The sequence below is a fragment of the Bemisia tabaci genome, chromosome 8 (assembly GCF_918797505.1).
Source record: "Bemisia tabaci chromosome 8, PGI_BMITA_v3".
NCBI classification, from domain to species: Eukaryota; Metazoa; Arthropoda; class Insecta; order Hemiptera; family Aleyrodidae; genus Bemisia; species Bemisia tabaci.
In genome coordinates this window covers 30438535-30452709 of record NC_092800.1, presented here as the reverse complement: position 1 = coordinate 30452709, position 14175 = coordinate 30438535, and the positions used below count along the sequence as shown (strand labels likewise).

The following is a 14175-nucleotide window of genomic DNA, read 5'->3' as shown; positions in this document are numbered from 1 at the left end:
ACAATATGAAGAAGGACGAGGTAAAAGACCCGCGTTGATGACGGCGCAGAGATACAACTATTCGTGGTTGATGATTGTCCGTGTTGCATCTGCAAAACTGAAGGTATGCGATGGCGCGAGGCGTGAGCTCAAAATGCTCCGTTCTATGCTGCTACTAAGTTTCGCCCAGATTCTGTTCAGGAGAAAACTTTTAAAACGAAGCTTGAATATGTCTTTCCTAACTCCGGCTGTGTTGACACTCGATTTTTTTCTGAGTTTCCCCCAATATAATATCTGATTTATTTTTTAGAATGTGGTTGTAGACCTGTATCTGAAACTCGTTTATGCCGGCACTAGGGTATTATAAATAAATAAACATTTGGAAAAGTTTATAGTTCTCCAGTATTTTCCCTCTTCAATTAGATCCCTTTAGAGAGGTGAAAAAATGTGAACTTTCTTAGTTGAACGCCCATAGTTTGCCCCAGAGCCCCCCCCCCCCCCTTTTCGTTTGAACGTTCAAATTTTCCCACCATTCTATATGTTGGGACCTAATGGAATGGGAAAAAACTCGGGACCTAAACTTTTTGAACTTTTTTTTATAAGCCTTGGATAGACGATCAAATTCCCGAACCAATTCCGATCAAAAGTAGCATCAAAGTGTCGGGAGTCATCAGTCTTAAACTCATTAATTTGCTTCATTTTATAATGAAAACTTGACAGAAATGTTTCCTGTGGCAGGAAATGATGAATGGTGGCACTCCGTTCTGATCTTACTTTGAACAAAAAAGTGCGGCCCGTCAAAATTTGATGGTAGATGGTGACCACCAGTCATCAGCATGTCTACTTTGATCGGAAGTGGTTCGGAATTTGATCGTCTATCCAGGGCTAAACACCCTAGTGCCAATGCATACGAACTTTAGATACCTACAGGTCTACACATACCGATTACTGAATGAACATAACTTTTATTTAAATGTCTCATCGATTTTTTCTTTCAGATTAATTTTGTGACGAATTAAAAATTTGAGAAAAAAATCGAGTGTCTACGCAGCCGAAGATAGGAAAGACGCATTCTGGCTTCGTTTTATAAGTTTTCTCTCGAATCTGAGCGATACCTACCTGATAGCAGCATACAGCGTAACGGAGCATTGCGCGTTCACGCCTCGCGCCATCGCGCCTTCAGTTTTGCAGATGCAACACGGACATCCATCAACCACGAATAGTTGTATCTCTGCGCCGTCATGCATGCGGGTCCTTTCTCTTGCTCTATTTCCGTGTTGTGTTGTGTCGTATTGTGTTGTGCCGTATTGTGTTGTGTGTTGTGTTGTGTTGGTTTGCGTCCGTTTGTCTGTGTGTCCTCTTTTCCGCGTTGCATACGCACTGACTGGAGTGACTGCCCCAGGTTTTGTAATGTGATCCGAAATGTTTTTTGCTCACCTTTTTTCCTACTTCCCGCGGGCGTCCTCCTCTAAAATTTTAAAAAAAAAATTATAAAATTTAAAAATTTAAAAATTAATTTTTAAAATTTTTTAAAATTTTTGGGCCTCTTCAGGAGTCCTGCCATGATCCCTTGAGCTACCACCTGAGCAGTACAGTTCACGAAATTCTCTCGACCCCAGGATCATTTTTATGAATAAAGCGCGTGAACGTTTCTTGTTGAGTTGATGAATGGTGAGTTTTGACTCTTCATTTGTAGATTGAGGTTATGTTTCTCCGTAATGTAAACAACTATACACGAGGGTCACCTAGTTTTAAAATGAAATGATAATTTGTGCTGTCATTTTATAGGTAGGAAGTTTTTCTATAATTTCAAGTTCATTTTTTATCATATCCTCTTGACTGAATGCTCGGTTGCACTGCTGCATCAAGTCTTTTCAAAGAGTCCTTAACTAAGAATCTCACCTCAAATTGCTCAGGGTCAGCGAAAGAGTGACATCTTACATCATTCACGTTCTTAGTTCGGTACACAATGGTTTTTTAAGTTTTTTTTTAACTCTTTCTTAGTCTGAAAGCCGTAATATCTCTACACACTGAAATAATTTAAGGATTTTGCCGTTACACTGTGTATGAATTTAGTATCGTAAGTCGCACCAGAATATATGTTTTTTGACAAATTTTATTAGCATCGCACAATCTGTAGGACAGAGATAGATGCCTTGTTCCCTCTTTACGCATTACCATTTGCTTGAAGCAAACCTCTGTCTCATCTTCGACTCAAAAATCTGCATCAAATCTAAGTTACCTCAAGAGATTTTAGGACCATGAATAGGGAATAAAATGGTCTGTCACATTGGTACCATGACCATATAAGCACCAAGTCAGCTCTTACAAATGCAAGTGAGTCTTCTGCATTTTTTTCAAGGAGGGGATGATGGAATGAGTAGATTCTAATAAATTATTTGTTCCTGGTGGTATAACAGCAACTCTCTGATGGGCCCTGATAATGCTGGCTAGAGTTATTCATCGTAAGTTGAGAGAGTTGCCAAAATTTTTGTTGTTAACACTTTCAATTTTACTCTCTGGATTCAAGTAGGGAATGAGAATAATGATCAACTTAATCAGCCAAAAATAACAGGAGCTACCTACTTCTCGCTATTAGGAGCTATTACTTAATAAGTGATTGCTTTCTTTTCTTTGCAGGCAATGGTATGATGTTTAGAATTCCGAGTTCTCTCACACTTATCAAGGAGTGTCTATTTTCCTGTGGTAATTCTTTGCAAATCTCCTCCAAAAGATGTTTATCCACCCAGTAAGTGATCGGACTTTTTGTTGTTTCAATTGCAATTCTTATTAATATTTTTTTTTTTTCCGAAACTTGAGAAAGTTTTTAAAGGGCCTCACAAAGTAATTCAGGACAGTGTCCAAATGCAACAGGCGCTTAAATATCTCTCATTGGTGCCATTATAATTGAATTATTGGCCGAAGTTGGCGCTGTAACATGTGCTGTCAGCTGCCTAGCTACGAAAACGCTGAGACCTAGATTGATACCTAAATCTATAATGAACCACGCAAAGAGGGTTCAATTGGATGAAGAAATCTGACCATGTATAATCAAGTAAGAAAAGCTTGATTCTAAAGTACACAAAGATGTACAGTTCCCATCATAAATTATTTTAAACTTAATAACCATATTGTCCCTAATTATTGAAACATTGATCTCCTAATATTATTGGTGAGATTCGAACACTGAATAATCCCAACCTTCAATTTCACCTTTGCTGAGTGCTTCAGTAATGCCAATGTTTAAAAAATTCCCCTTTTATTCTTTGTTTTCCTGAGAAACTTTAATTTCAATGTCTTAGATAACCAAGCCTATCACTTATTCTCAGAAGGAAAAATTATCAATCTTTCCAGAGGTCTTAGTCATCAGCTGTGGAGATTTTATCAATACTTTAATTTCCTTGTAAAACCTAGAGCACTTTTTTCACCAACATACCTACAAATAGCTTAGCAAGGTCATTCAACTAAAAATTGCTTCAGCAGGCTGAATTAGAATTTTGTGCTAGTCAACTGGATAATACAAAACTAAGGTGGAATGGAGGTATGTAACTGGTTGGTTGTGTCAATGCGCTCTTTATTAAACCTTTGTCAAGTGAAATTGACAGCAAACTTTCGGAAACTCATGAGGTCGTTGATTGCAGGCATTCGAGCACCCAATTCAGGCCCAATTAAAACAAAGACTGACAAAACTGACCAATCATATAGCCTCACCTCACCTCAGTCTTGGTCTGTACAATTTACGAGCTTGAAATTACAATAATCTTTCTGCAGGAAGGTGACAAGGATACCATATGGTAGCTGAATTAAAAGATTACTTCTGATGTTTGATGACATTTCTGTGTGCCTGATTTTTTTCGCTCAATTTTCAGAACATGGAGTTATGTAAAGCCTGGGAAAGTGAGCGAAAGACTGACGGTGCCATCTTACATACCGTTGCCACCTTATGCATTAACGGGTGAAGTTCCAGATTTGAGATTTCTGAACCCACCAATCCGGCAGGCAGAAGTGAAGAATGAGGGTCAAATAGGTTTAATGAGACGTAGTTGTAGGCTAGCTCGTTTTGTCCTAGATTCTATTGAAGAAATCATCAGAGTAAGTGTTATTCTTGTATCGTAAGGCTTACTCTCATTTTAGTCTTTGTGTCACAAATAATCTTAAACAACCAAGGAGCCTGATGCAAATATACCAGCCATAGATACTCACTAAGCCTCCAGCCAGACAAAAAGGAACACAATGGGCCTGTTGCAAACTTTTGTTAGAACAAAAATGAGAGTTGTTCTTCATAGGTAATGACTCAAAAATCACATGAACGCATCGAAACTCTAACTTAACAATTGTGTAAGAAATTGCGTTTTTTAAGCCTCCCGCTTCAAAAAGAATACTATGGCACAGGTGAACATTTTGTTAAAGGAGTCGTTCCATTCAATCCCTGCGCAAGATGGCCAACGCTTCCACGCGGAAATTGAGGAGAGCACGAGGTCAATCTAGGCGGATATGTATCAACGCCAGAAAAATGTGAATGTAAACACGCCGATTGTTATCAGGCGGTTAGAATCATCGTCGCGTCACATGTGTTTTGGCGGATTGGCGTCGGTTATGTTGAATATTGCGTAGTATCCTTGTGAGCAGGGGTTGGATGGAATGACTCCTCTAACGAGATGTTCACCCGTGCCGTAGTATCGTTTTTGAAGCGGGAAGCTTGAAAAAACACAAATTTCTTATGCAAATGGTGAAGTAAGGAGTGCATTTCAGACTTTACCGATGCGCTCATCGTGATTTTTGAAACACTTTCTATGAGTAACACCTCTTATTTTTGCTCTAGCAAAAGTTTGCAACAGGCCCATTAATTGAAAGTTTACAGAAAATCTTAGAAGTTCCGTTAAATACCCTCAAAAACTGACAGTTAATTATTCTGAATAAAAAAATAACTCAGTGCCACTTTGTGAAGTTTTTTGAAGGGCTACTCGCTCAATGCCAAGGAATTCAGCACAGGCTAAATATCAATATTATTCGTAATGATGTTCCGTACGGACTCTTGAGCATAATGAGCCTTTAGAATCAAACTTTTAATGTGTCAATCTGAAGAAAAGCAGGCCTAAAAAGTGAATTTTTTGGTTAGATCACACGAAATGTCTAGAAGCAGTGTTTCAACATCCTATCAGTGATGATGCATTTGTTTCCTCATAGGCTAAGATAGTGGAAGAAATCAAATGCCTTTGAATGATAATGACGTACAGCTCAGCTTCCACACTTGCATAGCAACAGTCTCATATCTTCATCTGAAAGCGTGTGTAATAAGGTTGAAAAATTAACTTTGCAACTCTGCTTTTCTCAAGATTGACACATAGAAAGTTCGATTTCAAAAGCTGAATTATCAACTGCAGGAAAAAAAAAAAAAATTTAGAGTATTAATTTCTTCTTACAGCAGTTGATAATCTCGCAAGACATTACACTTCCTGCATTTGTTTCCATGTTCGTTTTTAGCCTCGTCTCTGCAATTTTCTCCCCTTGTTTTTCTCCTGTTTCATATGTTTTGCACTGCTCTTTCGTCTCGTGTTTGCCCCACTATGAACTAGAAACGGATTGAAAGAATTTGGCTATTCTGACCTTGTCTTAGTAACTAATAAAGTTGTGTTTGTATTTATTTCAGGTAGGAATAACAACAGATGAACTTGACAAATTTGCTCATGAGCTAATAACAGATAATGCAGCTTATCCCTCGCCCCTTAATTACAGAGGGTTTCCTAAGTCTATTTGTACGTCTGTGAATAATGTTGCCTGCCATGGTATTCCCGATGATCGACCTCTCGCTGATGGAGATATTATTAATGTAGATGTGACTGTAAGTAGATGAAGCAATGAAATTGTTTTGAAAAGCCAAGGGTGATCAACACAGAGTGATTGAAAGAGTCGGTAAATTATTCACCTCTAGGTTTATCGATACACATTTCTCAATGGTGTGCGCCTCCCTTTGTTCCTGTTTTGCTTAATGTATGATGCAACTGACCTAGTCATAACTATTCCTTTACATTTGAAAAGTCAATTGGCCAAGGCAATTGGAGCAAATTGGGCATTTGGAGCCCTTAATTTGTGCACTGTAGCCGTATTTATTAAACCATTTATATGTCAAGTACATAATTTACAAATAGTTGATAGTAAGTAAAATCACGTTGATGTTTTGACTATATACCGACATCGTACATAAATATGGCTACTTAATTTATATTTCATCATTGCTCTTGATGATTTTTCACGGACCTCTACAAGATCTGAGGTTTGAGCTATATTCAGGGCCAATATGTTTGCTGGTCTCACAGTATGTGCTGCACTTAAAACTACCTCAGAATAACGAATCAATGGCTAAATGCGAAAAATGCATTTCTCAATTGTAATGTTTAAAAAGCTCCGATTATGTTTTGTCTTCTAAAAAAACTAATCAAAATGTTTCCTTATGACTCTGTGATTTATTTTAGAATGAGTGAAGAAAATTTATAGAAAACTTCAATTGAAACTGTTGGTTCATTTTTTTTCTTCCAAAATATTCAACATGAGCTAAGACTTACAATTTTGCAATTTGAAGGTCTGTATTTTTTAACTTCAGCTATCGAGAAGTTACAATTCGATTTTTGTAGGTAGTTTCATGAATACCAGTCCTTGACAGATGTACCTTCACATCTGACTTCAACTTTGGTCAAAATTATTTCCTAATTTTGCCAGATGGGGTTCATGCAGGACCCTTTAAGCCAAAGTCCTAGCAGCCTAGGCTAGTCTGCTACCGTAGACCGGTGATTTATTGCAAGTGCAAAGATGGTACGTGGTGCATGCAAGGAAATCAGAATATTGCTCAAGAAGTTTATTTTACAATTTTTGCAACCTGCTCCTGTATCGTACTTGTTATGCTTGTTTTTCATAACTAATCTCTTATCTTCAAATTATAGGTTTATCTCTCTGGATTTCATGGAGATTGCTCGAAGACTTTTCTTGTTGGGAATGTGGACGAGGCAGGAAAGAAGCTAGTTAAAGTAGCAGAAGAAGCTATGATGGCTGGTATTGAAGTCTGCAAACCAGGAGAACACTTTTATAGAATTGGTAATTTATCTGTTTTGATATTATCATTTATTAAAGTAATGTTAATTATATAAGCTAATTTTTGGCTTAATAATACATGGAATGGTAAGCAGACAAAAATTAAGAAAAAGTAACACTCGTGGAAGTTAGAGTGCTTCTTTCCATACTCTCTGAAGTGTGTGAAAAAAATCATATGATTTTTATTAGAATCCTGTATTTGAAGGCCATCAGAAAAAAAGGGACATTTCAGTGAGCATGTGTGCCAAAAAATATCATGTATTTATATTTTCAAGCATGCGGGAAATATGGGATCCTGAATTCTTAGTTATATCAGGAAAGGTACCACCTTTTTCCTCTTAAAAAGCGCAGCGCTTGCGAATTTGCAAACATGTCATTGCAAACAAATTTCATGAATGCAAGTGAGATCTTCATCTCGTAAGAGAATTTTGCAAATACGTAAGATAAGAAATGCAATTAAGCGCTCTAGCTACCAGTGAGAATTTTGTAGTCTCTGACAGATCAAACTAATTGAACCCCAACAAAAAATCTCCTGTCAAGTTTCAAGTACTCTGATGAGGTTTTATAACTATTATTGTTATTATTTTTTAGTCCCATTCCATGTTTTAAAGCTATCCTGCAAATTTAGGAAATTTCATTGGAATTTCATAATGACTGTACGAGCCCTAGAGAAACTTGGAAACTTTTCAAACCTACTTTAAATGAAGTGGTTTTTTGAAAAGTTCTTTCTATCTTTTCATCGAATCAGGAAGCTCTGAACTATTTGTCAACATTTTCTGGCAGCATGTATTTATAACCATTTTGGAAAGTTCAAGGGCTCTGAAGTGTTGGCCTATTCTTAACCAGTGTATACTTTTTACCTTTTTGTAAAACTTCTGAAAAATTAGTTTTTAGGAAAGCTTACCCTAGTATCTCGGGTGAGGAGGGAAGAAAAAGTTTCTGTGTGCCCTTGAATAATGTTCCTTTTTGAATAGTCAGACCTTCTCCATTTTTCTAAGGAATTGAACATTTGTTCCAGTGTAGGCAAAGAAGTATCTGACTATGCGTCGGATCATGGCTACACGTCGATAGGAGTCTTTGCCGGGCATGGCATCGGAACATATTTTCACGGACCGCCAGACATTTTTCACATTTGTAAGCATGCTAATGATATTTAATCGTCATAGAATAAGAATTAAATTACTCTGCTGTGTCTTATATCAGGAGCTCTATTTTTTATTATACCGTATAAGGACTTTAATCGTTGAACTAATTGACGCATGATTTAATTCGACCTCGCATTTCCTGGATCTAGTATTTAAACGTGCACATATCAGTAACTTTAAGCACTTCAAAATATTTGAAAAATCTTTCCTTGAGGTTGAAAAAGGTTCTTTGAAGAAGCAGGAGAATTAATTTGGTTACAATATTTTTATATTATTGATTCATTGCCGCCAAAATCCTGGAAAACCGCAACAAGAGCAAAAATCATGAAAGTTTCAGGTTATTTTATGTTCAGTCTCCTGAATTAAAACAAGTTGTAACCAAGCTACACAAGTATGTACAAAAGAATTTTCAGGTTGATCGCAATTGTCACATTAACATTGACAAGAAAACTGTCTAAAATGGAATCATTGAAATATTGTAAACATAGATGGCAGGTCGTCCAACAGCTCTGAGCTAAAGGTACTCAATTTTATCCAATCCATTTTCAGACAACCGCAACACTGCCAAAATGGAGCCTGGTATGACTTTCACGGTTGAGCCCATACTCAGTGAAGGGCAGGCAAACGTCATAATCCTAAATGATGAATGGACAGCAATAACTGAAGATGGATCCAGAACAGCTCAGTTTGAAAATACTATCCTAATCACGGAGGAAGGTTATGAGATCCTGACAAAGCCTTATCCAAAGAGATGAGGCTTTGATTATCAAGCTCATGGCTAAAGGCAAGTAGGTACAGTATATGTACATCAATTTTTTTCGTTACTGATATCAGTGATATCTTGCCCCTTTGTGCTGTGTGACTACAGTGATAGCAGCTACCATTTTCCCCTGAAATCCACGCTTCCACATATTCTTGAAACTTGTGTGCTACCCATGATATAATTCATCAGCCGCAAAATTTAAATAATTTTAATGCATGTGTCATCTCTCTCTGTCACATAGACAATGCCCCGAGTGGGTTTAAACCAATGTTCCAGGAGTCCTAGGAACTCAAAACGTCCACTGCTAAACTTTCAACCATCACTAGTGCTAACAAATAAAAAAATACAAATACTCAGATTTCATAGGTACAGTTTTATTTTGCAAAACTTCTTTGAGATTTTTAAGAGGCTTAATGGGTCAGTTGCGCTGGTCACAGAATTGTATTTTGATGCTTAATTCTTGTAGATTAACTAGAAATAATGAGATCTGTTCAAACAGCAACTCTTTCGTTCAATTTTAACAAAGATATTACGCTTTGCAAAGTTGAGTCATCCACCGCGGTAGTAACACCCTAGGTTTCTTCCTCTTTTGTTCGATCAGTGACGCAGAGGATGCAATGGGAAACTTCAACGACACTAAACACAAATAATCTCGAGAAACAGACGGATTCGCACTTCAAGGATCCTCTTATCAGGACATAACAAACGAATAGGTTAGCCAGTCAGTCAGTTCACCACATTTCGCTTATGCTCAATGCTGTTGAAGTTTCGGGTTTCGCCCCCTGCATCACTGATTGAACCAAAGAGGAAGAAACCAAGGGTGTCACTACCGCGGTAAATGATGCCAAAAACCCGACTTATTAAAGTGCAATATCCTTGTTAATATTCTATTATTTTTAGCTAATTGGCAAGAATAATGCATCTAAACACGATTCTGTGACCAGCGCAACCGACCCACTATAAAGCCGTTTTTCAAAGTGCTTAGTAGTTTTAAAAGGACAAGTGATCTGTCAAGACCTTGCACGGAAAACTAATAAAATTTGGAAATTTGGCGCCGACAAAATTTCGTTATTGATACTACATATTTCGGTTTGATACGATGTTCTTCATGATCCTCTGAGATTGAGGAGATTTTAAATGCTGATTTTCTGTGCGCTAATTTTGAGAAAAGCAGCGCTGGAAAGTGAAATTTTTATCCTTTTTTTTCTCTTTTTTTTCTCTCTTGCTGACTGGGAAGATAAGATAGATGAAAAGAATCACATTTTTCCAGATGAAAACAGCAGGTGGCTCATTGTCACTGCCCCTGTCCACTTGCACATAGTGACAATTTCACATTTCTACAGGAAAATGCATCTAAGAATGCCGAAAAAAGAACTTTTCAGACTCGCTTTTCTCGGCATTGGCACATAGAAAGGTAGATTTCAAAATCTCTCTGTGCTCAGAAGACTGTAAAGAAAATCGTATCAAATACATTATAAAGAAATTTAGTTGCAGCCAAATTCTTTAGTTTTTCATGCCAGGTCCTTTCTGGAAAACAAGCACTGAAGGCAAATTCCTTGCAAGGAGATGAGGATTCTCAAAGTAGGATTTACATTTATAGGTAACTACAAAGAGTCTTGGGTTGAATTTTCAACCCGACCAAATCACTTACTATTTTAGCTTTGGCCTAATGGTGAACTTTAAAGATGCATCAAAACTTGCGGAGAGCCAGATAGCCTCTACTGGTGCGCAGGGTCAGTGTTATATCATGACATTCGTTTTTTTCTGTATCAGCTAATCTTTTTGAATTTGTTATTGTACTGGGGTATTAAATGCTAGCTCATTCATCCATGAATTGTGTCCATGCTGTGTGTGAATTCTTATCTAATAATTTTATCCCTGATACCTCTATCTCTTGAAATACTATTCAAGCTCGACCCATGCATATTTTTGATTGCCTGTCAAGTAACTCACCAATTTCCTAAACTTTGAGAAGACTAATGTAGGCAGCAAGTTTTGAAACCCCATTTTCTTGTACATTTTACTTTTTTATAATTTTCAAATGAATGAAACTCTGTGTTTCTAAAAATGTTCACAGTCTGCCTCTCAAGCAGTGAAGGGAAGGTGTTGAAAAAACTAGTTTAAAGTCCTCTTTCTTCTCTATGTATTGTTTTTTACCAGCGTCCCTTCTTGTTTTCCAGGAGTGAAGTTGTTTTGTGTCCAGATGTTACCACTTTAACTTTCTCTACCGTATTACTCGAGACAACGAACATTTCAACCACCAATGAAGAAGTAACCCTTTCGAAGGGAGTATAGAATGTCTGATAATCAAGTCTCTGAACAATTTAATTCAACCAGTAAAGTGTAGTCTTGACCGTATGATACAAAATGTAAATATGAACTGTAATAATTTTTTGCCGTAGGGAGACCTCGTTCTTCAAGAAAGGAAATGATTTTTTATTGTGGCTTCTGTCTGATGTGTGGGCCCAATTGTGGGTCCCCTCTTCTCAAATCACAGGAATTTTTGTAACGGAGCCTTATTACTTGTAATTTTCAGGAATTCCGCATTTTTGGACTGCCATAAAAAATGCCTGACAATGTAACCGCCATGTACAATAATAACTTAATCCAGGAAAAGCTGCTACATAGTATAAAAGATCAATTTTGAAAAAATGAGCGATGAAACCGGGATGTTTTGTTGTATTTACAACCTCATTTTCCACCTGCCTGGAAATTTCTGTTCGAAAATTAGTTCTTTTTTTCTTCTTTTTCTTCATTGAAAGCGCAGAAAGCGCCCAATTGGAAGGTAAAAGGACAAAATTGAGGCAGAAATGTTAAGGTACTCACTGCCTAAGGTTCAATAAGGGACAATGGTTGTTAGGTGTCGAAGAGCGGTAAAGGGGGCAATGAAGCAAAATGTATGTATGAACACTTTATATTTTGCAGCAGCTTTCCTTTGAATTAAGTTGTTACTTGACTGTACTCTGAGGCAGATTAAGTTGTTCTTTCTACTGAAATGTACCACATGTACTATCCTCAAGTATTAAAAAAAAACTCAGAAAATTCTGTTGCAAAAATAAAATCTTAGGAGACGATGAAACTGCAGGAACGCGTATCTTAGTTTCGGACATTGCAGACTTCCTGTCTTACTTTAATTTTTAAATGAAGAACTTACTCAACCTTATCCCTTGAAAATTTACCTAATGCCTCTTCGATCTGAGCGAAGAAATTTTTTTGATATTGTCAAGCAAGTATTGGTTTGTTTTCCATGGATGAAGTAAAATTGAAGTGGAGCTTTTCGAACACAGTGAACTGTATAGATTTGTTCCTGAAGTTTCGCCCTTGATTAGTGAGCACACAGTGCTAATTTCAGTGCTTGTAAATTCCCTGCACTAAAATTAAATTGATGCCGAGTTTTTAATAGTTTCTTCTCTAGAATGCCTCTAGCAGGCATTTTGTTGATAGGAACACCGTAAGAAATTGGCCAAAAATAACCAAGAAACTCCTCACTCATGAGCTGACAAATGTTTAACTCCCTAACCAGTTTCACATGGTAAAAGTTGCTACTGCCAACTGCTAAGACTCCACTCACCAACTCAATTACTATTGTTATTGTAAAAGTATGTACATGAGAGGCTAAAGTCGGAAAGCGCATACCTAAGATTGGGACGTTGTGAGTCTCTGCTGTATTTTTTCAAAAGTTAACCAATCAACAGTTTCATTGAAATTTTCCGTAAATTTTTTTCACTCTCTCTATGAAAATCACACAGAATTACAAGAGAAGATGTTAATTAGGTTTCCTTGAGGAAAGTAAAACATACCCAGACATTTTTAATTGCTGCAATTCAGATATGCATTTTTTGCATTTAGCCATTGATATGCTGAGAAGTCTGAAAGAAACTTTACTTTTTAACTTTTGAGTTGCTCTCTACAAATTTTACTGAAACTTGGTGTGTCCTAGTCATCAAATCGAACTCATACTGTTACTGTCCTAGAAGTGAGAAATTAAATCTAGACAGATTTACGAAAGTAGATTTCCAGTATGCAACTTCTGCAATTTCGAAGATGCTGTTTACAAGAAATTGATTTGCCGCTTGCGAAAACGCCCGATGTCCAATACAATGTTTCAGAATTTGAGTGGATATTTTCTTTGTAGTTTAAAGATACGGGATGGTTTAAGATGTTAAGAATTTAGAACAATCGTATAAATAGTCCCTGAAGTATAATTAAACGTTTACAAAGGGAATCGATCTTATTCACGAGTGTCGTGGGGCAAAAGTAACCACTGCAATCATGAAACTCTGTATTTGACAACGGACGGTTTCGCATAAGACGTTAGAGTGTGTATTTGTAAGAATTGTTCAGATTTAGTCATTGAAAAAAATGGTTTTGGGAATAGGATTATTCATGAAGACCTTTTTTTAGGATTTATCGAGACTTGTGGAAAAACTTAACAAAAATTGTATCATGAAGTAGGTTGGTAGTACTTGTGATGGTTTCTGATTGTGTACTTACTTCATGTTAACTTCTAAAAATGGAAACAGGAATAACTCTGTTTCATAATATTTAAATTGATAATAATAAACTGTTATGTTTTTTTTTTATATATATATTTTGTTCACTTCATTTATTTCCTTTACTTTGAAACTTCAGGTATATGCATGAGTTTTCTGGTGAAGATTTGGACATACTTAACTATTTTTCTCTTTAATATAGGAAATAGTAGGAAGTAGGTTATATAAATGATCATAATTTCAATTTTAACCCACCCTTTTTTTTCTTTTTTTAAAAAAAAAAAAATAATATTTAATTACAGGAGAAAAAGTTGTATTTATATGTACCAAAATAACTTTATTATCCTATATATTTTTGTATTTTGGTGGTGATACCCATGGGGGAAAAATCACTTTAATGAAATGCAACTGTGCAAATGTGAACACGTGAAATTTTTGGATGTATAAACCAGCAAACATGGCAGCTTGTTTTCAGTTGTTAGTGATCATAATTTAAAATCCTTTTTGTGTACCTATTGGAAGACCTTTTTTATGTTAGGGATGTATCATGGAGAAACTTAAAGTCATTCAGCACAGAGACAAAAAAGTTATTGTGATTGGACACAATTCATATCAACAAATGAAAATCTATCATTTTCTACATAGTGTAATTTAAGAAAAATCTCTATGGGGTGAATCGGATGTTAGGACTGAGTTTAGAGGGTGGTTC

The 14175-nt window shown here is 36.5% G+C and overlaps 1 protein-coding gene across 1 annotated transcript; it reads left to right on the top strand.

Moving 5' to 3' along the window:
- The first annotated feature begins 2297 nt into the window (after positions 1–2297).
- On the top strand, positions 2298–13555 carry LOC109033949 (methionine aminopeptidase 1D, mitochondrial). The gene is made up of 8 exons (XM_072303682.1): positions 2298–2316; positions 2620–2728; positions 3849–4071; positions 5630–5821; positions 6918–7068; positions 8089–8199; positions 8760–8998; positions 11154–13555. Exons 2-7 carry the CDS (start codon positions 2628–2630, stop codon positions 8963–8965), a joined length of 984 nt encoding a protein of 327 aa, XP_072159783.1. The 5' UTR covers positions 2298–2316; positions 2620–2627; the 3' UTR covers positions 8966–8998; positions 11154–13555.
- Positions 13556–14175: the final 620 nt, after the last annotated feature.